The sequence below is a fragment of the Aythya ferina genome (genome assembly GCF_964211825.1).
Source record: "Aythya ferina genome assembly, chromosome: 6".
Taxonomy (NCBI): domain Eukaryota; kingdom Metazoa; phylum Chordata; class Aves; order Anseriformes; family Anatidae; genus Aythya; species Aythya ferina.
The window spans coordinates 26,920,450-26,947,233 of NC_140303.1; the positions used below are offsets into that span (position 1 = coordinate 26,920,450).

The following is a 26,784-nucleotide window of genomic DNA, read 5'->3' on the forward strand; positions in this document are numbered from 1 at the left end:
GGAAAAAAAAAGGCAACAAAAACATAAGTCATCTCTGACCAAAACTTTGCTTTTATAGAGGCTTGGTTATAAAGACTTTGTTAACTTTTACTTAATCACCTACTCTGTCATGTAGTTAACATGCAAAGTGGTTTTAAGAACATTGAGTTTATATAACATTTGAAGAGGTTCTTGTAAAAATCATCCTACCTTTTTGCTTCCTCCTTAAACTATAATGATTGAAAAGCAAAAATCAGTTAAACTTCTTTATTCTGTAATGCACTGAACTTTGCAAAACTATTTGAAGCACTCCTTTTACAGAAGCTGAAAATGAGAAGCACAGTGTTCGATGGGGATGGGTTAACTTCTCTTGTCTGCTACTATATTTATACCCCTCAACAATTGTTGCTAATGCATGCATCTGTTTTTACTGGTGTATATATCATTTTTACACTGGATAAATAATGAAGAGCCAAAATCTGAAACCAATTAGTGATGAAGAGCTCTTGAGAGGTCTGGTATCCTGTGATTCAAGTTACCGCATTGCTAACTTGAGTCTGTCCTCCACTCACTGAAAATCAGAGTGTATTTTTTAAACTTTCTATTTTTTATTATTATTGCTTGAAACTTAGGGGTTAAAAAATTAGGAACAGGCTGGTACTGACTGTGTAGACCGCATGATTCCTTAAATGGTGTTTCTATAAGAGACCAGGCTAAGAGAAGGTCACTTCACATAGATAGCTAAACAGAAAAAAGAAGCAGCCTGAGGACTGCACAGAACAGCAAAGGAGAAAAAAGACCAGAGTCTTTTTTGAATTTCACACCATGGACACTACTGGCAGGGCATTGGCTTCATGGAATGATGGAGGTGATTTTTTTTAGAAATTGAAGATTTTTCTGTGTCCACTTGTGTTTCTGTTACAAAGACACTGAAAGCTGCACAAAGTTTTAAATGGTACGATAATGAAGGATTTGCAAGAGCAAGTGTGTTGTGAGGAACTGAAAGTTTGCAAATAATTTTCATAAACCACAAAGAAATGCCTGTATTAGCTCTGCTTGATCGATGATTTTTTTTTTTTTTAAAGTCAGCAAAATACATGTACAGGAATGTGTGTGTTTTCTTCCCCAATACTTAGCCAGCAGGAATCTTTGTCTGCTGTTGCTGTACATTTGGCATGTGCCTGAGTCTCTCAAAGGCACTGAAAAAATCTAAGGATGTTGCTAGTCCTAAATGAATCCCTTAAATATATATGAGGATACTCAGGGTTTGAAATTAGCTCCCTCAACTCCAGGTCTACAGAGCTGGCCCCCAAGACAAGGTGCAACGACTCCTTGCGTTGGGTGCTCCATCCTGTTCTGCTTCAATCTGTGTGACTATCAGCAAAATATTCTCTCCCAGCCTCCTCTGGCAGAAACCACCCCAGTAGATGGCTGGTGATGCAGAAGGCCGGATGACCACATATTTGTTCGGCTGTAAGTTCATCCATAAATCCCTGTTTGTCCCCTTCAGCTGCTGAAAGCACAACTTGCCCTCCCAAATGAAGAGGAAGGCTGAATGTGTGAGGCAGCTGGGATTTTTTGTTAGAAATGAGATAGTTTGTTGATCCACCAACGAAGACAGTTCACTTGTTTATTTGTTGTTGTGTGTTTTTTTTTTTTCATTTTTGGTTGTTGTTTTGGGTGCTTTTTTTTAGCTTTAACAAGAATTCTTTGCAGAGTCTGATAAACACATCGGCACTATTTCACACTCATTGTGGGGAATGTGTTGCTATTAGGACGTTACTAGGACAACCCTCGTTCTTCTGACAAGCACTTAATTTCAGTTATCTCCGAGGCCTGGCAGCCCCATACATCTGTGCTGAATGCAGTAGCAAGCTGGAGAGAGGCACTGTGACATCCTGGGATGTGAAGGAGATGGGAGACATATGTCACGGAGCTTGTGGGATATTTGTGTAGTAGGCAAAAATGACAGGAAAGACCAAAAAAACTTGGAAAGCAAGGAGCAAATTTAGCAATTGTTAGCAATGGCTGGAGAAAAGGTGATGAGAAAATGGAAAAAAGCCACATACTGTTTTAGATAGTGGACGGTTATGTGCCATAGTGGTTCTGGTGGAGAGCCTCCGTCCCTGCAAACATGCACACCAATGTGCTGCTGCTTTCTGCAGGGGTTGTTTGCAAAGAATGAGCTAATAAGAATCAACTTGTAGAACAAAGCAAACAAAATGTTGGCTTCTGCTCAGGGGAACTGGAGCAATTCAAGTTACAGATCAGGCCACAACAGGAGCCAAATGGTGATCCATAAAAGTATAATTATTCTGTTTCATTTGGAGCCTTTTGTTCTGGATTATATTCAAAACTACTGTAAGCTCCTTTGTAAGATTTGTTTTCTTTCCAGGAAAGAGAAAAAGAGGCCTTTGGAGTTAATAGTTCTACTTTGTTTTAATTAAAAAGGAGAAAGGAACTACATTTTCTGTGCCTTTCTCTCTTTAAAGTCTTGCCTTTTTCAGAGCAGCAGCCTGCAGGTCTCAGTATAGGATGACAGGTCTGATATAGGACAAAGCTATATCATAAGCTCGAGTTCCTCAACATGTAGAGCTTAGGGATATGGTTTAGTGGAGGGCTGTTAGCGTTAGGTTGGAGGTTGGACTCGATGACCTTGAGGTCTCTTCCAACCTAGAAAATTCTGTGATTCTGTGATAAAACATAAACAGTAAGTGAAAATCTGTTTTGAAGATCCAGTGCTCTTTGTCATTTACAGCTGCAAACTGAATAAAATTTTGTTACGGAAATCAGAAGCGATTACAAATCTCTTGCAAAGCCCACAAAGCCTGAAATTGCAGCTGTGACTTTCCTGCTGAGCTCCTTTTCCTTGGAAGTGCGTAATGATGGAAGAAATAAACTGAAAATGGTGTATACTCCCAAAGCTTAAAAACAACTGAAAAAAAAATAAATAAAAGGAAAAATAGTGTTGGCAAACTGTACAAAACCGAAGTTGGGTTTAAGGATGAAATGAGAGATTCTGGGGGGACCTGGGATTCTGAGAACAGCACAGGAGGGTGACAGCATTTGCTCACCCATTGTGAAATGTCATCTCTGCTGAGAATCATGCAGGGCTGCGCTTCTGTAATACAGAGTAACACCAGATAACACCAACTTCATTAGCATTTATTAGATCACTGTTCTTCACTTACACCTATCCGTTCCCTGGTTTATTTAAATGATTTTTTATGCGTTCTTTCATGTCTTTTTAGGTTATTTTCTGTGCAGATTTAAGGATCATTTCTAGTGGAAGATCATAAAAGCTGTATTCTATCAACCTGTCTTGTCCCGCAGCTTTTTATTTTTCTATTATAAATATGAGACCCAGAATTTCTTGTACTACTAATAACTGGACAAATTGTAAGCCATCTCACTGGATAATGTGCGCTGCTGGGAAGCACCTCCTTGCATTTTGTAGGGCCTTCCACACACAATCTCCTGTGTGAATGTCCACTGCTACCACTCAGCCCCATGGGGCAGGCTGCGGGCAGCTGCTTCGTTTAATTTGACTTGGTGGAGAGGCTGATGAGAGCTCAGCCGTTCCTGGCTCCTGTTACAGAAGCATCCTAATGAGCAGCCCACGAGGGCTCTGCTCTGGCCAGGCTGCAGAGGGGCAGCGCAGAGGCTGCAAGCGGGGAGCGCGCGCAAACACTCGCGCTCTGTGCTGGGAGCCGCTCGCAATGCTGTGGCTGCAGAGGGACTCAGCGCTAAATCACGAGGTGGAAACCCAGAGAAATTAATGAATTCAGTTGATATTCGGGGTGACAGAAAGTAAAACACTGAAGTAGTGAGGGCCTGAAGAGACACAAGGGATGAGGCATCCCCTCCTCATCTGGGAGCGCTGAGGCTCGACCCACATGCCTGTGCTTGGTATCTAGGCTCCGTGTCCCCATGTGCAAGAGGGCATCTGAGGCCACATCTTCTAGAAGTGCTAACCAAACGGGGAGTCCTCATTTTCTTTTGTGAATTCTCTTTTTTTAATACAAAAGAATGAAACCCTGAAGCAGCGTCTTGAATCCCACTGTCCCGTGTCACAGGGAGCACGGTAATCAGCAGGGCAGAGCGTGGTGCTGCCTGCCTCTGCCTCTAATTATTCCAAGTATTTTATACATAATGAGCAGCTGCAACACAAGGTCCTGAGGGCAACCTTGTTTCTTATCCAATATAGCCCGTTGTCCAGTTCAGGCTAGATTCAGGCAGAGAGAAAATCAGACCTGTATTTGCTCACTCCTGTCATGCAGGGGGGTCTTAACAGACAGGTTCCTCGCTTGCCTTCTCTCTCCATTTATTTATATATAGCAGGCTTTTGCAGAATATTAAAGAACACAGGCTGCAAGTCACTGTGTGTGCTCCTGTTCCTTAAAGATGTGCTGGTGTGCTGGGGAGTTGTAGCTGGCTGCAAGATGGGTTCCCAGCAAAGATTTGGCAAGAGTCATCTAGCAGGCAGCGCGGATGTGGTAGGGATGTTCCTAAATGCGGGACACATCCTTTTCTGCCGTAGCTGCTGAGTTAGCCTGAGCCTGTCTGTATTTCTCAGTCAAAAAAAAAAAAGAAAAAAGAAAGCAGTCAACTATGCCTGTAAAATGCTAGCATGAGGCTCAGACTGAAGTGAAAATTTATCCGCTGGGTTTTGCAGCCTCCCTGGTCCTTGATTAACCACAGAGTGTGCGAAGCAAGCAGGAGGGGCAGAGGCCAGTGTGATCCTGGGGATGATTTGCTTTTGCGTTTGACCACTGTTAACTTTTGTCCATTCTGTTTGTGAGGACTCTGCTGACCGGCTGTTGTCAGCAGGATTTTTTTTCAGTTGCATAAGGACTGGGAAAACAGTCTCTGTCTGACAGCCACAGTGAATGGCTTTCAAGTTAAGCCATGGCTGCAGTTATTGTGCTCTAGCCGTGACACTATAAATAAAGTTATTAACAGCAATATGTAAATGGGTTTCTATTTTTGTCCCCTGTATTGTTTGCAAAATCTAGGGCAGTTATTCAGTAAGAATCATCTGCTGTTTAGCACTGAGCCTACCAGCATTTGATGCTGTGTGGGCTGTTGCTTTTTTTTTTTCCTTCGCCTTTCTTTCTTTCTTTGCACTGGCTTTTAGAATCCAGCTCCTTTGCAAGTTTGTTTATTGTGGTATATAAGAAATAGAGGAGCTGTGCTAAGCATTTTCAGGCTTCCGGAGAGTGGCTTGGTACTTAAGAATAGAGAATCATCTCTTGATATCTGAACTATAGGAGCATTAAAAACAGCTACACAAACATCAAATACCACAGCTGCTATTTGCCTTAGTGTGCATCTTGCAAATTCCAGTGTGTTCAGACATCTTCAGTTTGTGTTTCCTTCTGCTCCCCTCCCGTGGCTCCGGCTCAGGCTGGAGACGCGTGCCCCCCTCGCTGGCGCAGACCCCGTGGGAGGGCACAGTCGCGTTGTTTTAGAAACACTTCCCTACTGTCATGGCTACTCCTAACTGGAAGGGCAAATTATGCTAATCTGAGGCATCTGTTTGGGAACCTGAATGCATCTGTGCTGGTGACAGCGGCAGTGTTGCCCTGCTGACTAGCAGATACACTGCACAGCACATCGCAAGCATGGGTAAGGCACGCTGGCTGAAGACCTGCACGCACCATTCAGCGCACCGCATAAGGCAGCTTGTTCAAACTTCTTCCTGCTCTGCACATCTATTTAGCTCTGGCTTCCCCAAATTCCCTGCAGAGGAAGCCCCAACCTGCTTGTCCTGCACCTTATTAGCCACAATTTTGGTGCCAGCTGCGCTGGCTTGCAGACAGGCACAGGTCCTCCAAATGCCATTCATTGCAGCACGGAGAACGGCCATCCTAGCATCAGCCACCAGCAAGCTGTGTCTCCTGTTTCACTCCTAACATGCAGTGGTGTTTAGTTTTATGGTATATATAACAGATTAACATATAGAAGCAGTTTGAGGTTGTGAGAGCTGCTGTTGTGAACTGGACAGATCCTTTCAAATGCCTGCCACTTTATTTCATTTTTTGTTCTTTAATCTTCCAGCCGAAATTGTTCCTACTCTAAAGGCTTAGAAAATAAGCAGAAATAAGCTAAACTGGTTTAACATAGGTGTAGAAAGAACCAGACCAGTGACTTTGCTCTTATTTTTACAGTCTGACATACATTGCCATGAATATTTTTAAGTGGTCCCCAGGGTGACTTCCTATGCTATGGAAAAGATCTGGTCAGACTCTATTGATTTTATTGGTATTAGTTCAGTGGTAAACTAATAACTGTTTACAGGAACTTCATTTGAAGATGATATTTTGTGAATACCGAGAGTAGGAAGCAAATGACTTAGTGAAATATCTTAATGCATTAACACAGAAATGAAATTTTCCAATGGAAAATGCAAGAGAAAAGCCATTTCTTTATATGCAGATCTATTATTCCAGTGATGGCAATTACAGTAATTCTCTGAAATCAAGTTAAAATTACATGCCTGCTTCATTATGAGAAGAAACCACTGATTGCAAAAATCAAGGGAGATTCAGCTGAAAGTTAAAAAGACATCCACAAGCAGTGGGCAGCCCGGCCTCACCGTGCTGCCTGCTGCAGCATCTCAGGGGGAAGGCTTTGTGCAGAAGTTCTTGGGATTCACGAGGTCAGGATTCACATTCCTGCTTTGCCACAGAGTTCCTATGCGATTGACCCCCTTTATCCATCTTCTTTTTATACCCTGCTGCTGTTTGGGTGAAATTGTGTGGTGTTGCTTTCGTAGTGCTGGTAACAGAGTGGAAAGATTTGTGGGGTGCTTGCACACTGTGCTCATGGACCCACATTTGTTTTCTGTGTCTGCATACTCTTCCTCCTAAGTGCCTTTGAGGCTTGATACACACATGCACATTTAGTGCCTACATTGCTGCAGGCTGTAATATGTCACATTTTGTGAGACGTGGTCTGTTTATTTGGGTTTTACACCAACTGGAGTGGGAGTCAATCTCTTTTGTCTATTTTCTCATTTATATTTGTAAAAAGCAATATTTTTTTCATTATTTCCTCATTTTAGCCATTGCCTAATGCTGGTTTGTTTGAAGACTTCATACGCTTATGAAGCCCAGAATACAGTGGTCCATTTTATTTTATAGAGAAAGAAATCGGCAGATACGTGGCCACAAAGTCAAATGACAGGCAGTCAAAGATGAGACTCAAGATGTCTTGATAGCTTGTATCTTGACCAGCATAAAGAAACAAAGCTGCTGTAAATGGTGGTGTTTTTTTGTTTGTTTGTTTGTTTGTTTGTTTTTTGCATATGTAATCTAAAGGCCGTAATGTAGATTTAAGACTAATTAATAGGTAAAAAATAACATCTATATGCGAAGTATTTGGAATACAAGGTCGATTAGGGAATGAAGAGGTGCATGAAGTTTAATATTCCATGTTCAAGGATGATCTTTGCATAGAAATATGCAACTTAGTGAGCTCACCTATGCTGACTCGGAAGAGGAAGGTTTTTTTACTGCTCTTATTGATTGTACAGAATTTCATTATATTTACATTGCTTCTCCATGGCAGCTGGAGTCTTCTGTGTCACCAGAAGGAAATGCAGGTATATGTCTGCTCAAGTGTCATTGATCTGTTGCGATGTGATAGTAGACTAATATCACACTATTAAAAAGAAGAGGAAAAAGAAAAGAAAAGAAAAGAAAAGAAAAAAACACCTTGATTGTAGCCCCCATAAAGTTGGGAGAAGTTTACTCATGACTTGAGCATATCTATTCATTACTGGTTCTTATCAGATAAGAAATATTAATATAGTGCACAATAACCAGATAACAGGTTCAATTTCCTGCAGGGATTTTTCCTTTTCATTTAATTCTGAAATTACAGCCAATCCCCCTTCTCACTGAACATACCATGTGTTATATTATTAGATTTATTATCAGTTTTGTTTATTAATTAAGAACAAGATGATCTCTCAATTAATGAGCTGAACCATTTTCTTTGGTCAGCCATTTTACCTTTCAGAACCCCTAACAAAGAATTAAGTCTTAATTTAAAAGTTCTTCTCCTTTAAAAGTTTCTTAGAAAAGTGGCCGTTAGGAAGCATTCATGGTCAAGTTTCTCTGTATAACTTGGGTTTCTGTTTACAGCCTTACTGATGTCATTTAAAAAACACAAATACTCGATTACATTTTTAAATATAAAAATGAGGAGGCAGCAAGTCAGCTCATGTTGGCTGTTCCAGAAAAAAGCGGTAAGATTCATGTTCCTTGTCTCCAGCAATCAGTTCTCCCAATAAATGGCTACTTCAGTGTTATCAACCTGGTAAGCTCCCAAACACGAATGGTAATTGCCTGTACAGAAAATTGCATCGCTTGTCTGTTTTCAGCTTATCTGTGAAACAGTCTGAGTATTTTTGTACCTAGCCTGTGTCCTTGGAAAAAAAAAAAAAAAAACAGATTGCTGTAGGAAAGGCAGAGTTGCTCCTTGTTGATGTAAGTTATGGCATGTATTTTAGTGCAGTGTTTTCATTATGTCATCGCTTTTCAGAGGAAAAAGTGGAAGAGACCCCAACTTACAGACCTGGCAGAATAAATAAATCATCAAGGGACAGGACACTGGGGAAGTTAGTGGAGGCAGTGAAGAAGTGAGGTTATGTTCAAATGACCACTGCATGCAGAATTCCTGCAGCTTTTTGGGTAGGGAGTGCAGAAGTATCATTATTTCAGTATCCATGATTACAGGGAAAAACAGAATGCGATCTGACCAGGTATGAAGAGCTCATTCTTTCAAAAGCAAAGACAAAGAACCAAGTAATATATAACAGAAAGCACCACAAACTTGATGAAGTACAACTTAACTCCATCTCTGTCTCTTATGCCTGACCCAGTATTTCATGATACACATGTGAAACTGTTAGCTGTCCATGCCAGAACTTAATACTCTGTTGCCTTCTCTGACAACTGACTCACTGATTGCTGGCACACAGCCTTTATGCAACAGAGTGTGCTTTATTTAATATTTAAGTTCTGAGTTTTTTCTTTTTCCTGTTGCAGTGCTTCTATAGCATTGGTCACTCTTGCAAGCAGTCCTCTCGAAGGAGGGCAGGCAAGAACAGCGTCAGATTCCTACAGATGTGGTGGTAATGGATAGTCCCTTCTTGCTGTACTCTCTTAGTTCTGACTTCCTTCTTGTTGGTTTTTGGTAGGATTTTGACATCAAGAATTGCTCTAAGGCCAGAAAAGAGATTCTGAAAAAGCTCGCAGCACAAAGCATGCCTCGAGTTTGAAAAACAGAAAATAGCATGACTTCTCCTTTTTGCTTTATATGCAGTTCTGAACTTCAGGCTGACTTGTGAGACAAATGAATCTGAGATTTATTTTGGTGTGGGTTGGATCCAGCTCCAGTTTGGGCAGACCTTCCGGCTGGTTTACACTGGTCAGGAAGGCCTGGGTGAGTCTGGGCTTACTCGGAGCCAAAGAGGTGTGGTCAGAGTTAGCCAGGTCTGAATTGGCTCTAGCATACCCTGCTATCATCATGGTTATTTATTCAGCTCTACAGTAGATAAGACTCTTTTGCACCAAATGTGTCCTTAGACTTTCCCTTCCTAAGCTTCCTCAGAGATGGAATGGATTTGGCATCCTTCTCATTTTCGTGTTTTTTTCCCTGACCTCAGTGATTGGACATACATTTCTCATTTCCATTGGTCCCTTCTCAGACACTTGAAAAAGGGCTGAAGTCCCTCTTTAACAACCCCAAATCTTATTTAGGCTGCTTGGATTTTCTTTTCTCTATTCAGCAGACAGCAGCATGTAATTTGGCTTGTGATGATGGAGTAATAAGATTACTTCCACTCATCTCAAAGATATCTATAATGTGCTCCACCTATAGTTTGGCAGGTAGCCACTGCATATCTTTATTTGTTTTGCCTTTCCCAAATAGTTTTTCTTCCCAAAAGGCTATTTATTGCTCCTGTTCCCAGTGAAGAATCAATCTGGTTAAATATAGCCTGCTGAAATAGGAAAATCTTTTAACTCAAGATGTTTAGAGGGAGAGGATGGCAAGTTTTTCATGTTTAAAATTAAAAATGAGTACTGAAGCTGCTTAGCTATAAGTAATTTCTGATAATTGGGGTTGCTGCTCATGCTTGTAAACTGCAAACCTATGAAGGTCATGGAAAAACTTTTTCCTGTGTGACTGGTGCAGTCTTCCCCTTCTGCTTGGTGATCTCAGAATCTTATTTCCTGCACTGGCAGCGAAGGGCAGACCACAGGTGTCGAGCTGAGGAGCACTGACCATGGTGCAAAATGCCGTGCTGTTTTTCTCAGCAGCTCTTGGGAGCATGAGGAGGGCTGGACGCTCTCAGCCTGGTGTTCCCAGGAGCACACTGCTAAAGCAGACAGCACAAAAACCACAAATGCTGGGAGTTTGTGCCGGTTGTATCCATCTCCCATCTGTGTCCCCCAGGCAGCTCTAACCTCCACTCAGTAACACTCATCTGAGAGCAAACATTGGAAAATCAAGTAAATGGAGGGTTCTGGAGTTGGTATCTTTGCAAATCAGCCTTGATCATCCACAGTGGCTCTGCGGATGGCAGCCCGCACATTACCACTGATGTCTCCAGAGCCATCTGGTCTCCTGCTTTTATGCTGGTTCTTTGTGTCACCAGCTTCAGTCGGTATGGCCTTGCAGAGTGAACTTCTTGAGTATGAAATGTGGTTTTGGTTTGCATTTGTGGCTGCTTTGGAAGAGCGACAGGGGCTTTCTGCCTTTGACTCTTAAGAAAATGGTAAAAAGGCCCACAGTTTTCTGGGCTCTTGTTTTTGTAGGGTTTTTGTGTACATTTCTTTCTGGTTACTTTATTTTCTCTTTCTCTCAAGCATTGCTTTGCTTATCACAGCGTTTGTGTATGTACGTGCCTTCTCACCCTCTTGAGCAAGTGGGAGCCAGCACGGCTGGTCCCAAAACAGAGCACAGTCATGGTACGTGGCCGAGTCCTGCTTCCCACGGGGGAGCCGTGCCAGCTGATGTGTCACAGAAGTGCTACAGCTCAGATACCAGAGGTGATTCCCAACAGTAAATGAATCTTCTGCAAAATGACCATAGAAGTTTAGGAAAGAGAGTTTATCCTTTTACTCTTGTTGTGTTGGTTCTTTGTTGTTGTTTTTTCCATGACTGTAAGAAAGGGGGATATTTTAACTTCTGTTCTGTCTGATGTCCTGCTGTTCTGGAGAATGTTTTTGGTATTGCTGAGGCTAAGACCTTACCCTGTCGCGTAGACATCCCCAGAGAGCAAGGCTGACGTGCTGTTGAGACATGAGTAAATCTGGAGGTAGCAAGCAGCCTTTGCTGGACCAGTCACTGGGCTGTTCATCATCACAGCGATCTGTGTGGGCCACTTCGCCCTCCTTACGTGGGCTGTGCTGCCCTCAATGAGGCTTGTGTTGCTGTACCTAGACATGCTGCCCGACTGGGATCATTCTGTACTGTGTCCTGCATCTGATGCTGCAGGCTCATCCTCGGTTTGGTTTGGTTTGGTTTGTCCTTTTGTTGTTGCTGCTGTTAGATCCTTGAGGAAAAGAGTGTAATGAGATGTTCTCACTTTCCAGAAGGTGAAATCCTTTGTGTGCATAGGACGTGTGCATTGAAAAGAGCACACAGAGCACCTCCATGTCATCCCTTCCCTATGGGGCTATAGCAAGGAAAGAGAAGACTTGGTGAATCATGTTGCCAGGTCTACTCTGAGAACTTCTAGAAGAATTTATTACTATGCAGAACAGCTTTTGGGCTTTCACTGATGGCCAAGAGCTGGTTCAAATAAATGTCCAAGTACAAAAAAACTCAGCAAACTGCTCAAGAGATACTCAAAAGCTGTCTGCATGTGGTCCTGGGCAACTGGCTGTAGATGGCCTTGCTTGAGCAGAGGATTGGACCAAATGATGCCCAGAGGTCCCTTCCCACCTTGGCTATTCTGTGAATCAATGCAAAGTTTGGTATTAGGGAGCTTACCCAGCCTTCTGCAAAGAGTTTTGTCATCTTTACCTCAATACATCCCTCTTTTTCCCTTCCTTGTTTGTAGTATCACTTAATAACATGCAACACCAATAGCAGTGGGTGGTGGTGTAGAATAACAGCAGCATTTTTGAGACACCATCCTAACCAGTTAGCCTGGTGAATTCACAGACGTGGACATGCTGGGTGTGCAGCAAATGACTTTCTCTTGTTACACCTTTGCACATGAATGCAAATTAGCGAGCTTCTACTTAGTGAGTGATGATTATTTTGTTATGGTACATTAACTTCTCCTTTTCTTTTTAGGTACCATTCATTGCAGTAAAATACCATGGCTTCGATTCACATGCAGTCGGATGCACTTTGCTGTTTTTGTGTCATTAAAGCTCACCGAGTCTGGGGTTTTGTTGTTTCCCATGCAGTGCCTGTGGTGTTCAGTTTCCAGTAACACATGGTGTTTATATTCATGACTGGCATTACCGTTGTGATGGTGATAGGGTTTGTGTTTCTTGCCTTGCTTGATTTATGTTGTGGCTGGCGTGCATGGCACGCACATGTCTTGAAATAGAACACGACTGGTTTTTGTGTTTTTGCATTAAAAGCACTGATGATTTAATTTAGCATTTTGAACAATCCTGCCTTTGCAGGGAAACCTGGCTGCATTGTGTCCCTCCTCTGATAACTCTACTAGCTTCAGATATCTAAGGCTGCACTTCAAAATCACTCTCTGTAGGTGTTTGTGATTTTCAAAAATTTCACGTGGGTTTCCTGCTTCCCACTTTTTGCCTAGCTCTTCCTACTCCTTAGGTTCTTTGCTTTGTGGCAAGATCTGTCCCCTTACCGTGCTCTTGCAAAGAACCTTCTCCTTTGCCATCCGTAAGATGCTGCAGTGCTTCTGCCTCAGGGTCTGTTTGCAATGCAGTCACAGCAAGGATTACCTGAGTTACAGGAGCTGGTTTTAAATGCTCTACAGTGGTAGAAGAGGCAGGGGGATGGACCTGGCACAGACATCAAGGGCAGGCAGGCAGCAGGCTGGCCTCTGTGCAGAGGGGAGGATGGCAGGATCTGGAAGCTGCTGGAGCTCCTTTTCATCTTCCCTCTTCAGCAGCCAGGAGCCATATAGGGCAACAGGCACAGAACCCAGCTTGCCTTGTACAGCTATCAAGTCTTGAGCCAGTCCTTGATGGAAATAGGAGCTGAAATAGGAGCTTAGGAAAGTATTCACCTCTACCCTATAACACAATTTGTGGTACTTTTCGACCTAAATTAAATAAAAATAATTTTTGAGAAACCTTGTAAAATGAATGTTAACTCCTCTTTTCTTGTCCTGCCTTCCCAGAACTAAGACATTTTTTGGTCTTTTTTGAGGTCATACTCTGGTTGCTGCTGGACAAAACCCAAATCAGATGGTAACTCTGAAGTCAGCGATGAAGTGGAAAATATATCAAGAGCTCTAAAGCCATTACAACATTTTAATTACTTGCGAAATGGGTTTTTCCACACAGCAATAGCCTTCCAGATGAAGGGACCGGGACTCTGTGCTGATAATAGCTGCTGAAGCCCAAACTGCAGATTGTGTGGTCAGTCCCTTCCAGTCAGCTTCATTTAATAGTCCTTCTAAACCACTCATTTATCTCATGATATTTTATAGCTGTAAGAATCATTTCATTTGACCTTTTGTTGACCACTGTCATTCACCCCAAATTTTGGCACGGGGAAGGCCGATTACTGGCATTACGCTCCCACCAGCAAGGAAATGCCTTGCCCTCTGAAGACTGACAAATAGTTGGCTTGAGTTGTGCCCTTTGGCACAATCATCCATCACCAGTGTCCTTTAATAAAATCTCCTCATTGCTAAGGGGAGCTTGAATTGAAAGGCTGAAGTGAACTGGGGGCAAGGACCTGAGGGTAGGGGGAAGCTGTGTGGGAAAGGTTCCCAGACAAACTGGTCAGACTGGGAGATGTTCCTGCAACCTCACTGCGCGTTGAGTGTGTAAGGAAATTTAGTAGGCTGCTTTTTAAAGAAAAGCTCCTACTAAACACAAGGTGATGTTCATGTGCTGTTCTCTGATGGCTGTTTTAAGAGAAATATTTTGTTTCTAGTTTTTTCTTGGCTGTTGGGTATTTTGCAAGGAGGAGGGTGAATTTAAGGGTCACCAGGGTTAATAACAAAAGGAACAGAAGTGGCACAGTATGGCACCTCTGATCCCCATTCCTCCCTTCTGAGCTGTTAACAGGGTTGGGAGCGAGAAACCCTGTTGTTGTCTCTGCTGCTGGAGCTGCTGGAACAGTGCTAGCAGGAGAGTGCTCAAGGAACAGATGAGGCAGGAGGAGTAAAATGCGATTTGGTGGCTTTCAGAGCTCTTTGTTGACAGCAGAGGACAGAGAGACTTCAGGTTGGGTTCCTGTTTGAAAAGGTTGTTTTATCTGATGGCTGTTTGCTGCTCTTTCTCCAGTCTGCTGCCACAAATGTGTCTCTTTCCTCCCTGTCTTCCATTCCCAATTCACTTTTGGTCCCTTGATGAGATTCTCTGTCCCCTGCAACCTGTGTGCCAGAAGAAGGACAATGAGAGCCCAGGCAGCATCTTCTGCTGGCTTGGTGGCTTAGGTATGTGCTTGCAGGGCAGGTCTGAAGTCTGTCTCAAACCCATAAAAAATAGGTTCAGGTGCTGCAAGAGGTGCATACGCCAGCTGTCATGGAAGAGGGGAAGGGGATGGACTGTGTTCAGTGCAGGTAGATGCTTCTTGTTAACAACAGAGCACAAAAACTGAGTCATGTGAAGGGCTTACTTAACATGCAACCAATTCTAGGCAGGTTTCCATATAAACATCAAAAGGCACGTAGCAGATGAAGCTCTTCCCCTTACTACCAAGCGTCATGTCCATGTTCAAGACTGTGAAGAGACTAGAAGCATCTAAAGCTTACTAGAAGCATACTTCCAGTTCGTTTCTTTACTTTAGATAAGCCAAACTTCTTTTTTTTTGACTTCCCTCTCCAAAATGATAAAACTAGCTTTGTTAAAATCGTTTCACACGCCCCTCTTTCCTCAAACAAAACACCCACCCAGAGAAGCATCTCATGCAGTACATTGGCTTTCTAACAGAGACATCAGAAAATGTTAACTTCCAGATACTGCTACCAGCTTGTGTTCAGGATGCGTTTCTGTGTCCCATCACACAACCTTTCCAGGTTTTATCCTCATAATAAACCCTTCTGTAGTTGCTTATAATTGTAGTTTTCCAAAACTTGGCCAGAGAACTGCATGAGGAGCTGCAACCGTGCTGTCCTTGGAAGAGCAAGCTGAGGATCAAGCCAAAGGAGATAGCTGCTGAATTTGAACAAAGAGCAATTTGCTGATCACCTGCAGAGGGTCGCAAGTCTGAGAAAGTGTTGTAATCAAGTAATTTTAATTTGAAAAAGGCATAAATCTGTGCGTAGGTTGGCTCCATAGGTCTCTGCTGATTACTCCATTTGCCTAGGTGAAAATATTGCCGCAATTTAACTTCTAGGAATGTCTCATCCATTTATCTGGCATAATAGTAGCAGTGAAAGGTGCCTCCACAAGTGAGGAATTTGCAATTTGCCCCATGCTGGAACAGGAACAAACTCCCATCCCTCTGAACAAATGAATTTGCATTGGTTTTGTGCATTTTGTATGTTGTGTCTTTTGTGCCGGACACATAATCCGCTCTTAAAAAGTTAGCAGTCATGTTAAAGAAGCATTATGTAGAGCCTCAGCAAGATGCATTTTGTTACTGCCACAAGAGCTGGAGAAATCTCCTATTTCTACATTTCATATGAAAACATACTTAAGTTGCTTAGTGAGCAATGCAGACATCTCTAAGATTTCAGTAGGTTTCAAGTGTATTTCTTTAGGAGGTTTACTTCTGTTTGTAAATATGTGAGATGGTGATTTATTTTGTGTGCATTTTGTCAAGTGTTTTTAAAAATGGCAAAGTATATTTTGATTCAGACATCCTTGCATTCCTCTTTTGTGTTTTTCTTGTACATTTTCTCTTCAGTCTGGCTAGCAAAGAAATATTTAATGCAATATGTTTGGTTGACGATTTATTGGAGTTGAAATGTAGAAAAATATGAAAAGCATGCCAGAATTGAAAAGTGTTTCAGTATTTTTGCAAAAAATGCTTGTGAAAATATTTTTGTTGTCTTTCCTTCTTGTCTGAAGATGTTGCAGGAAATTATCACTGAAAACATAGCCCCTGCAATTGCCTAGAACATGTTAAGAGTTCTATTTTACAAAGAGGCAATTTTAAAGTGCTTGTTATTTACACTTTTATTTCTTTTTCTATTCAAGTGCAGCTTGATGCAACTTCAAAGAAGAAATCAGCTACTTAAAAAATGTTCTAATAGAAAAAGATATACAAATATAGCTTACGAATTTTATATTTATTTCAATGCATGTTCATATATACCTTTTATCTTAGATCTGCATAGACATAATCTGCTGCTTATTTTACTGAACAGCTTCAAATGTATCTTTATAGCTATGTTTGATTACAAATCAGTGTTTCCAGTGTTGTAATTATCCCTGAGACAGAATTGTTTTACAGTTAAATAATGATTAATCGAAATCAAAGAATCACTACTAGTACAAATAATTTTTCAAATCAGTCCATGCTGCTTTCAGAGTGCTTTTCTGGTCATTCCTGGGCTGATGCTGGCGATTTGGTGTCCCTCCTGCAGTAGCAGAGGTTTCCTCAGTTGGCTGCAGAAAGCCGGGCGATGCCTGGCTACAGCCACCCAAGAGGAGCTCCTGAGCCTGTAGGGGTGTGCTTGCGTAAGGCATCTCAGGGACTAAAATTAGAGTAAATCAGCACAGTTTGCCTCCTCCAGTGAATGAAGAGCATTAAAAGCTCACTGGTCCTCACCTATGGATGGTGGTGAATTGTGGCAGGACACGGCAGCCATTGCTGTGCCCAAACCTTCACCCCAACAGCACGCAGTGCTGTCATGCCTGGCTTTGCTCATTGAGAACTTTGTAGGAGTGTGTGTCCACACAAGGCATGGGGCAGGGTGCTGCCAGCCCCGGGGCTCAGGTGTGAGTATGAAAGCCAGCCACAGAAGCAGGAGCAAAAGATGTGGGAAGCAGGCTAAGTGTATTCACTGGAGATGGACTTTTATCTGTTGGCTGAGCTTTGGCAGAGGAGGAAGCAGGCAGAAGGATTTTCATGCAGCAGAGCAGAGAAAAGAGCAATGTTATTGAGCTGAGAGATTGAGGAACGTGGGAAAAAAGATGGTAAGTGTTGGCTTTCTGGCCAGGCTGACCTGGTCATTTTGTAGGAGAGCCTGGTTGTTAATGATGATCAGTAGCATTATCACACCACCACCAGCTCCCAACGTACTATGCAGTTTCTGGGCACAAGGTTGGAGGGAAGAGAGGATTGTGGGGTTTTCTGGCCCTTTCTAAACTGTGTAGGGGAAGAGGTCATGTCCCTCAGGGCTTTGTGTGCAATAGAGACTGTAACATAGGTGGTATTGGGGGTGCTCATCTCCTTGCTCCTGTAGGACTGGGACACCCCTATTTCACACGTCTCCCCATCCCTGGACTTCTACCCCAGATCTTACACAAATATCAGCAACAAATTTTATGACACTTTCATTTTTTTTTTCTCTTTTTTTCCCAAGCATCCTCTTTGCAGACATAGAGGGTTTCACAAGTCTGGCCTCCCAGTGCACTGCTCAGGAGCTGGTCATGACGCTGAACGAGCTCTTTGCCAGATTTGATAAGCTAGCAGCTGTAAGTTTTCTTTTATAATTCTGATATATTTTTTTTCCTGTTGCAAGAATGACATACTGTGCTGGTTCACTGGATTTCTGTAAATATTCACTGCCCTAAAAGGCAAGTTATTACAAGCATGAATATAAGCTGAATATTTCTCTCTCCTTTATTATTACTTTTTCTTTTTCTTTCTTTTTTTTTTTCTTTTTTTCTTTTTTTTTAAAAGGAGAACCACTGTTTACGTATCAAGATCCTGGGTGATTGCTATTACTGCGTGTCTGGGTTGCCAGAAGCAAGAGCTGACCATGCACACTGCTGTGTTGAAATGGGAATGGATATGATAGAGGCCATCTCGTAAGTACCAAATTCCCCATGGAGAATTTCAGAACGAATAGCAAGTTGGATCTTCTGTACTTAAGTAGTAAGGTAGCCAAGCCAGGGGACTGATGCCAGCGGAGAGAGAGAACAGCTGGAATGAGAAAACAGAATGCAATAAAGGTTTCACAGTAGAAAGACAGACACTTAAGTCCATTACAGCCACATGGAGATCAGAGCTCAGTCTCCTGATGAGAAAGGCAAAGGTTACTGTAGTTAGTAGAAGTCTCATTCCCAAAGGAGGATTCCAGTGAATTACAGAAATGTGAAATCAGAGGATTAATAATAACTTCATTAAATTTCAATCACTCTGCACTTATCTGTCTTCAAACCAGCTTTTTACTCACCTGACAATTCCTCTGCTGAGGTCTGTCTTCTCTAGTTTAACTAATCCTTCGCTAAGTGTTCTGATACCAAATGGGTTAGATTCAACACTTTCTGAATTTAGACAGATTAATTATTGGGGAAAACCACAAGGTTGGTCTGTCACAAGCTGAGACAGATCCATGCTTCTTTTTACTTTATTTCTGTTTATTTACTCATCTTTGGATTTTTCTTTCAAAATGCATTATGGAGATTAGCCTGTTTTTAAGGTCAAACTAACAGTTCTGTGTTTGTCCAGACAATCTTTTTCTTTGGAGAGTAACAAGCATGAGAACCGTATCTAATAATATTACTTGGAGGATGGCACACAATATTGAATATTCTTTGCATCGGATGTAAGCTTTCAAATTCCAGTTCTTTAGGAACACAGGGAAGGGAGATTTATTTCATCATCATGAGTGAATGTGAGTTTAGGCACAAAGCTGAGTCAGCTTCGGGTGGTAACTGAGCTGACCTTAGTATCTACACCATCCTTACTGAGCAGGGACTCTGCTTTTTTTTCCTTTCTATTTTTTTTTCTTTGTGAAAACAGCTTCTAAAGTGCCCACAGTACTAACATGAGAGGTCTCTATGCAGTTCTCCTCTCATTCTGTTTGGTAAATTGATTGAGATTTCACTTCATCTTGATAAAAACTAGAGGTACCTATTTGCTGAGCTTGATACGGTACTTTCTTGTAATTTGGATTTCTGCAAGGACACAAATAGACACCCACTTTTCAGCCCCATTTTCTCCACACAAACACATAGTTTGAAGAGCAGCGTTTTCAACTAAGGGACCCCATTCCAAAAGCAGCGTGCAGCAGCATTCCCTTGCTTTGTATACAGTGCATGCTGTCAGGACTTACTACCTCTTCTTTCCTGGTCTAAACTGTTGCTTTTCATTAGTCCCCTTCTGGGCTTTGAATGTAAAATGCAAAATAAAAACCATTGCAAGTAACTAGTTTTCAGTAGCCCTTGAAAGGATGCTATTTCTTCAATGTGAAGTACACTTAAGTGGCAGGTGACAAAGTGTCTTGTCAAACACAAGGAGTGATTCTTATCAAAGCAGCCCTATAAAGAAAATGCTATGTACATTAACCAGAAGTGCCTCACCTTCTGCACTAGTTGGCTTGATGAAATCCATGGACCTTGACATGTTGCTCTGTAACCCCTACAAGGCTGAGTAACACCTCAGATGTCTAGACTTCATTGATTAACTGCAGCCCGCCTCACCTTGAAATAAACTGAGCTGAAGTGCACTCAGTGTTTGTTTACAAATAGCTCTTCAGCAGCCTTTAAAACTGGTTTCCCACTTCATGTATAATGAATGCGTTTAACAATCTTTTATCTTATTAAGCCTGGAAGGTGACACCATTCTGCTTGTCTCTCTGTCCCCCTCCTCCTCCTCCCCTAAGGACAGGAGGTTTTACAGTTAAGGTAACGAATATCTACTGAACATTCACCTGCAGGCTTTGCCAACACTGTGCCCTGCTTGTTGGCTTGTTCCATCTGTACTCAGCTGCAGGGCATGTTACCTCAGATCAGAAAGACAGAATCATACAATGGCTTGGGTTGGAAGGCACCTTAAAGACCATCTAGCTCCAACCTCCCTGCCATGGGCAAGGATACCACTCACCAGACCAGGTTGCTCAGGGACTTCTCCAACCTGGCCTTGAACACCTCCAGGAATTGGGCATCCACAGCCTGTTCCAGTGCCTCACCATCCTCTGAGTGAAGAATTTCCTTCTAACATCTAGTTGAAATCTTCCCTCTTTTAGTTTAAAACCATTCTACCTTTTCCTGTCATTATCTGATTGAGCAAAGAGTCGCTGTCCATCTTTTTTATAAGTCCCCTTTTAAGTACTGAAAAGCCGCAGTGAGGTCATCCCAGAGCCTTGTCTTCTTCAGGCTGAACAGCCCCAGATCTCTCATCCTTTCTACATAAGAGAGTTGCTCCAGCCCCTTGATTATCTTGGTGGCTCTCCTCTGGACCCGCTCCAACAGCCCCACATCCTTCTTGTGCTGGGGGCTCCAGACCAGGATGCAGCACTCCGGGTGGGGCCTCACGAGAGCAGAGCAGAGGGGGACAATGTCCTTCCTCCACCTGCTGGCCAACCCTCTGGTGATGCAGCCCAGGACACAGTCGGGCTTTTGGGCTGCAAGCACACACTGCTGGCTCATGTCGAGCCTTTCGTCCACCTGAACCCCCAAGTCCTTCTCTACAGGGCTGCTCTCAATGAGTTCTTCTCCCAGTCTGTTCTCATGTCCAGGATTGCCCCAACACAGGTGCAGCACCTGGATAGAATTATATTCATTGTGCTGCCAGTATAAATCAACTTAAAAAGCAAACAAACAAAAAAACATTAAAAGACTGTTTCTTTTGTCTATAAAGGGTAACCAAGCTCATTCATTTGCTGCCAAGTCTGACAAAAGTCACCTTCTCATCCACGACCATACTGGGAGAAGTACCCTTGTCTTGTGGCATGGCAGGGGGTGCAGTGGGGTTTTTAGCAGTCATGCAGGGTGTTCCTCCTCCCTCCCCAGTGCTGCATGCATGCTTCAGCTGCTGTTGTCCTTGCAAAGCTAATGGCTGCAGCTGCATTTTCATTACTCCAGTTCCTGTTGCTTTCCAAAGTGATGTGGTCAGAACTCTTTCAGTTCAGAAGCCTGTGGTGCCTTACCCATATGGAGCTTCCCTTCTCTCTGCCAGAGAAGCTTTGCAGCTTGTTAATAAATATAATGGATGTCACTTCAGCTGGTAGATAATGAACCATAAAAAGATAGGGATTGTAAGGACAAAGGAATTCAAAGTATAGCTCCTTGCTGTCTCAAAGAGAAGTGAACAACTTTAAGGGATATATTATACTGCAGGGAGTGATCTAGAATCCAGAACTGGTCTATCTTTAATCATTGATTTTCATCAATAGCTAAAGCATAAATATTAGATCTGTGTTGATGTTAGGAAGTTGACAGTACTTATGGGTCCAGAGGATGTAATTTAAAAAGGACTAGATGAACCTGAAGACCAAAAGGTTGAAATCTTGTAGGTACAAAGTATGACTTCATGCTTCAAAGTACTAACAACACAAAGGAAAGGACTGTCCTATGTAATAATGTAGGTGAATTTCCCCATGGAACATGGCCATTCTGGAAATTATGTGACCAGCAATAATGAGAAGCAGAGTTGTTCTGATGTCTTCATCAAGACTTTTCCCTACCCACATTCCTGAATGTATTTTCCATGTGAACAACTCTTGAAGTTAACTTTTGCCCTAAAAGGGCAAAACCCACAAAGTATTCCAGCAGTCATTTTGGGAGTAAACAGGGCATCCAAGACCTCATTAAAATCAGAGTTTGACTATTTGTAGCTGCCTGTTTGGAGTGACTGCAATAGATGTGGTTCTCTGGTTTTGCTGCTCTGAATGCAGCTGTAAACCCCATTCAAGCTTTCCAACGGCAATGGGGTATTTCACACAAATATCATATTTCATCTGTGGAACAGTTGATGCATGGTGCCATACAGACAAATTGAGATCTCTGAAATCATTTCCTTTTACTTTTTGAAACATGCTATTACTCTTAATGATGCTGAGTGCTGGCAGATTATGTCCAGCTTTGGTATGGAAATCAAAGACCAATGCTTTACTCTTTTCACTGTCCCCACAGAAAATTTTTTAGGAATTTTCAGCTTGGCCATGAGTTCAGAGGACATGCATTTACTCCAAGGGGTCCCCTAATCTAGTTACTACTCTGCTTGCTCAGCCAGGCCATCCAAGTACAGTGCAGTCTGGTTTTGTTTTGTTGTCCTGTTACTGTGGATGAGAAGCACTGTGTATATACATGAATAATTTATAGGTCATTATGGCTTCCTGTATTCCGGGTGCAAGTTTGTGTCACCAACTACAAGCGTGCAGTTCTTAACATTATCCTTTTCCCATATTTCTTTTCAGATTAGTCCGGGAGGTGACAGGAGTAAACGTCAACATGAGGGTTGGAATCCACAGTGGGAGAGTTCACTGTGGGGTCTTGGGCCTTAGGAAGTGGCAGTTCGATGTGTGGTCAAACGATGTTACGTTAGCCAACCACATGGAAGCAGGGGGCAAGGCTGGGTAAGTTGCTTCTTCAAAGCTGTTGTGTTTAATCCGTGCGTCATTTTGTGCCTGACACTTCACAGTGAGGTGTGGAAATGAGAGGCAGAGGTTCGGGCAGACCATGCCTGCTGCAAAATGAGCTGTGGACATCGTATTTTAAACATATACAGATGTTAGCAAGGTTTTTCAGTTCCATGTCTACGTGTCTTTGGTTACAGAAAGACTACAAAATCCCAAAATTCGCATATTCTTCTGTGGTAAGAAATGAATTCCTTCTCTGTGAAACAAAGCTGAGAGCTGCAGCAGAAAGGAACAGGTGTGTGTGAACACAAGCAGAGCTGGTCATGGTTACAAAGAGATGTGACTGTATGTTAACAGTGCTTGCTGGAGAGCATCCCAGCTATTGCTGGATAATGTGAGAAGTGTTGTTTCAGACCAGCCTTTTGTTTTGAAAGATTCCTTTCAGAGAGCAGAATCAGTTCTTGTTTCACCACTACATGGACCAGCTGAAGTCTGACTTGCTGCCAAGCTGTCCCGGGGAGATAATTGCTCTACACAACTTTTCGCGTCTTCTCTGTTCTGGAAGAAAGTGCAAGACTATGGTACTTGGCAGGATACTTCTACAAGGCACTCTTGTACCACAGTAATTAATGCCACGCAATGAAAAACATACATGCTCCAGTATATATTACATATGTCTGCTGCATAGACATGCTCTTGTGAAGGGCCTGTATTTGCCAAAAATACATATATACATATCTGCTATGTGATAGGGTGAAGTGAATAGAAGAATGAGTGCTTTGTTTCTAAGGAGGTGCTTATAAATAGATGTGTAACATGCTTCTCTCTTTAAGAAGATGTCCTGCTTCCTCTAAAATAGATGAAACTCCTGTAGCAAATATGTAAGTGCCATAGCATGGCTAAATAACTAGTTTTTTGTTGCCCATTTGTTCCAGGACATGAAACCTGTCACTGACAAGAACTGATCTCATAGATACATGATAACTTTTCAGAGCCTACAAAACTGTCTTGTCTTTTGTCTCCTTTAAGGCGCATCCACATAACAAAAGCAACCCTGAACTATCTCAATGGAGACTACGAGGTGGAGCTGGGCTTTGGAGGGGAACGCAATGCTTATCTGAAGGAGCACAGTATCGAGACCTTCTTGATTGTACGGTGCAGCCAGAAGCGGGTAAGATCAGACAAACTAATGCGGGTTTTAGCTACTTTGAATAATAAGATGGTCTCCAACACATCAAAGTAGAGTGAACACCAGCTTTTTCAGATGAGTGAGGACTCTGTGTGTGCAAAACTATTGACCATCTGCCCTTCAGTGGCAAAAACTCCAGTTTCACTCTACTCTTCTTAAACTTTTGCATATGTAGAATGGAATGTAGCCACCTTCTGTATAAAGTTTCTGTACCAAGTACTTTTTAGTTCTATCAAAAAATCCATCCTGAGTAATTTTCAAAATCATTTTTAACAATGTTTTTAATGTAGATTTGTGTGGTGGTTTATTTTTTCTATTAATTTTGAAACTTGTGCAAGTTAAAAACACAGAGATATTTTCTCCATCAGATTACAAACAGGTGATTTTGTCCATTGGCTCACTATATTGCCATAAACATAAAATTTAGAGCAGTTCTTATCATTAATTTTCAGTCTTTGCTTCTGAAGATGGGAAAATCTGGCCCACTGTAGTGATGGATGACCACTGTGACAATGGGATGAGATCATACCCATTGCTATGACACAGGTCAGCCTGCACATAATAAGGCTATAAGGGCACTACTGACTTGAACTTGCATCAAGTCAAACTCAAGCAGACTTCAGCCAATATATCTTCATTTTATAACACTACCAATAACAGAAAATAGGTTGATGTTATTACTAGTTTGTATTCTTTTAAATAATGGTAGACTTTTTTTAGAAAAGAGTCTTTTTTGGTCATCTAACTGAGCCTTCACAATAATATTTCTCTAAGTAATTTCTGCACTATAGACACTGCTTTGCTATTCACATTACAGACAAGCATATAAAGGTTGCTCCAAACTGAAAATCATTTAAAATGTTTCTGCATCTAAGACCAATTAAAGCTTCCCACAGCCATAAATATGGCTACCATGAGATTAAATGAGTATTTGTGACATGTTCCAACAGCATGGTTGCTATGAATAACTGTAACACCTATACAGAACTACTTTGCTACCATTTCCTCATTTCCTAAGAGAATAGAAGCCTCAAATCTCCTTAATGGATATTGTGTAAAAAATCTCCAAGAAAAACCCTTATCGTCTGGTAAAGAGAGAAGCTGATGTTTTGGTTTCTATCTGCTCATAAAAAAAAATCTCATTAACAATTGTCAGTCTTCAAAAGAGGATTAGAGCTTGCAGTGCAAGTTTATTGTTTTCTGAGAAGCGCTGCCTGTCAGTGGACCAGCTGATGTTTATACCTAAACCACTTCCTCATTGCTGGGTACAGTTAAGAACATAAACCAAAATACCTTTATGGTCAGACTCTATCTCAAGAGGTGGAGAAGCTATATTGACTTGTTAAATCATGTAGTCACTGACTTGTCTGCATGTTCTTGTGGAGAACTTAAGGTTTCTCTGGAGAGAAGAGGAAGACTTAAGGAAACATCAGGATTCTGTTCCTTGCTATTGTAGACAAAACACTCAACAGAGAACCAAAGCACTTGGGATTTGACATAGTTCTGGAACACAGGGCTGTCTTGTGACTAGGAAACTGGACGGAGACTCAAGAGATATGTGGATTCCACTCCAGAATTAGATTTTGGGGAAGTCGCATCTTTGTGCCTTGATTTTCCATGTGTAAAATAAACTGTTCCCTCTCCTCCCCCCCCCTCCTCATTCCTGCATTCCTTCACTACTTTATCTGTATTTATTGCAGCTCTGTTACGCAGTGTAGCCCTTAGCTGAAGTCTCCAGGCACTACTACAATGCTGCTGTAACACGCTGCATCCCAGAGTAGTTAAGAACTGGGACATGCGCATGGCCTACGTAATTATTGTGCTAAATTGAAACGTAAAGAAATTGATACCCAAGGTTATAGATCTTCATGTTTAGAGTTTGAGGGGCTCCTGGTTTGCCCATACTGCTGCAACTTTCTTGCTCCCATAGCCATTTTCTATCCCTTTGTGAGTAGTTTAAAGTTCACTCCCTCTATGAAAACTCATTTCACATAATAGGAAGATCAGAAGCAAGAAAAGCTTTCTCCCATAGCCAGCTCAGTCTGCCTTGAATATTTTGCTGGATGCCAGACAAAGTTCTAGCACTTCACTTTTTCCTTCCATTTCTGTTTCATTTTAATAACTTCTTGTAATGTGTTTAGCCAGGTTTCCGTTTGAGCCTGTTGCAGTGATGACCATAGAGTGTTCACCTAACTTAGTCGTGGGTTCCTGTGTGTCGTCTCTGGGTTCCTGCGATCCTCGAACATAAGCCACAGGATTTTCTCACTGTGCACGCCATTGCGATCCCAACTAGCAGCATCTCTTCTGCTGGAGAAAACATAAATCATGTCTGTCTTTATTTTCTCCCTCTTGAGCCCAGGCAAGGGCAAGGAAAAAATTTCCCATACTCTGTGCTTGTTCTGTTCACATGGCTTTCATCTATCCTGCACCTTATGCCACTGGATGGTGAAGGATATTTGTTTAAAATCTTGGCCCTTCCAGGTAGCAGCTTATATCAGGTTCTATAGCAGCTTATATCAGGTTCTAGTAAGAATGGTTTTTGATGGATGCTTTGGTAGAAGATTGTCCCTTGGATTCTGATTTCTGCAAGGTGATTAAGATATTTTAACATCTGTTTTGATCAAGCTGCCAGCTGCCTTCATTTAACAACTGCACTAACTATATACTTCTTGCAGAGAGTGAAAGGGGTTGTCCATGTGTAGTAGACCAGTAAATGAGTCTGCTCCCAGCTTCAAAACAACATTATTCGTTCTTCAGTTCAAGCAGTACAAACTCATGCTTGAGGGCCTTAGATGAAAACCCTGCTGTTAGTTCCGGTGTGATCAGGTACATCTGCATCATGCTTTGCAATTCTGATGCCTTTTCAGAAGCACAATCTGCTTAGTTGCAATTGGCATTGAGATAGTTCTTTCATCTTAAATGATGTGACTTTCTGAAACACCGACCTTTTGAAGCTGATATTTCTCATGCTTGGTCTCTGGATTTAGTAGAGCATGAATTTTAAACAGCTGTC

The 26,784-nt window shown here is 42.1% G+C and overlaps 1 protein-coding gene across 3 annotated transcripts in view; it reads left to right on the forward strand.

The window, feature by feature from the left end:
• Positions 1-26,784, forward strand: part of ADCY5 (adenylate cyclase 5) — a 215,419-nt gene that overhangs the window by 135,746 nt on the left and 52,889 nt on the right. For all 3 annotated transcript variants that reach the window (XM_084524658.1, XM_084524660.1, XM_084524659.1), the window contains exons 4-7: positions 17,639-17,750; positions 17,959-18,086; positions 22,421-22,579; positions 23,612-23,753. In XM_084524658.1, coding sequence (XP_084380784.1) covers positions 17,639-17,750; positions 17,959-18,086; positions 22,421-22,579; positions 23,612-23,753 — 541 coding nt within the window. The remainder of the gene's footprint in view (positions 1-17,638; positions 17,751-17,958; positions 18,087-22,420; positions 22,580-23,611; positions 23,754-26,784) is intronic.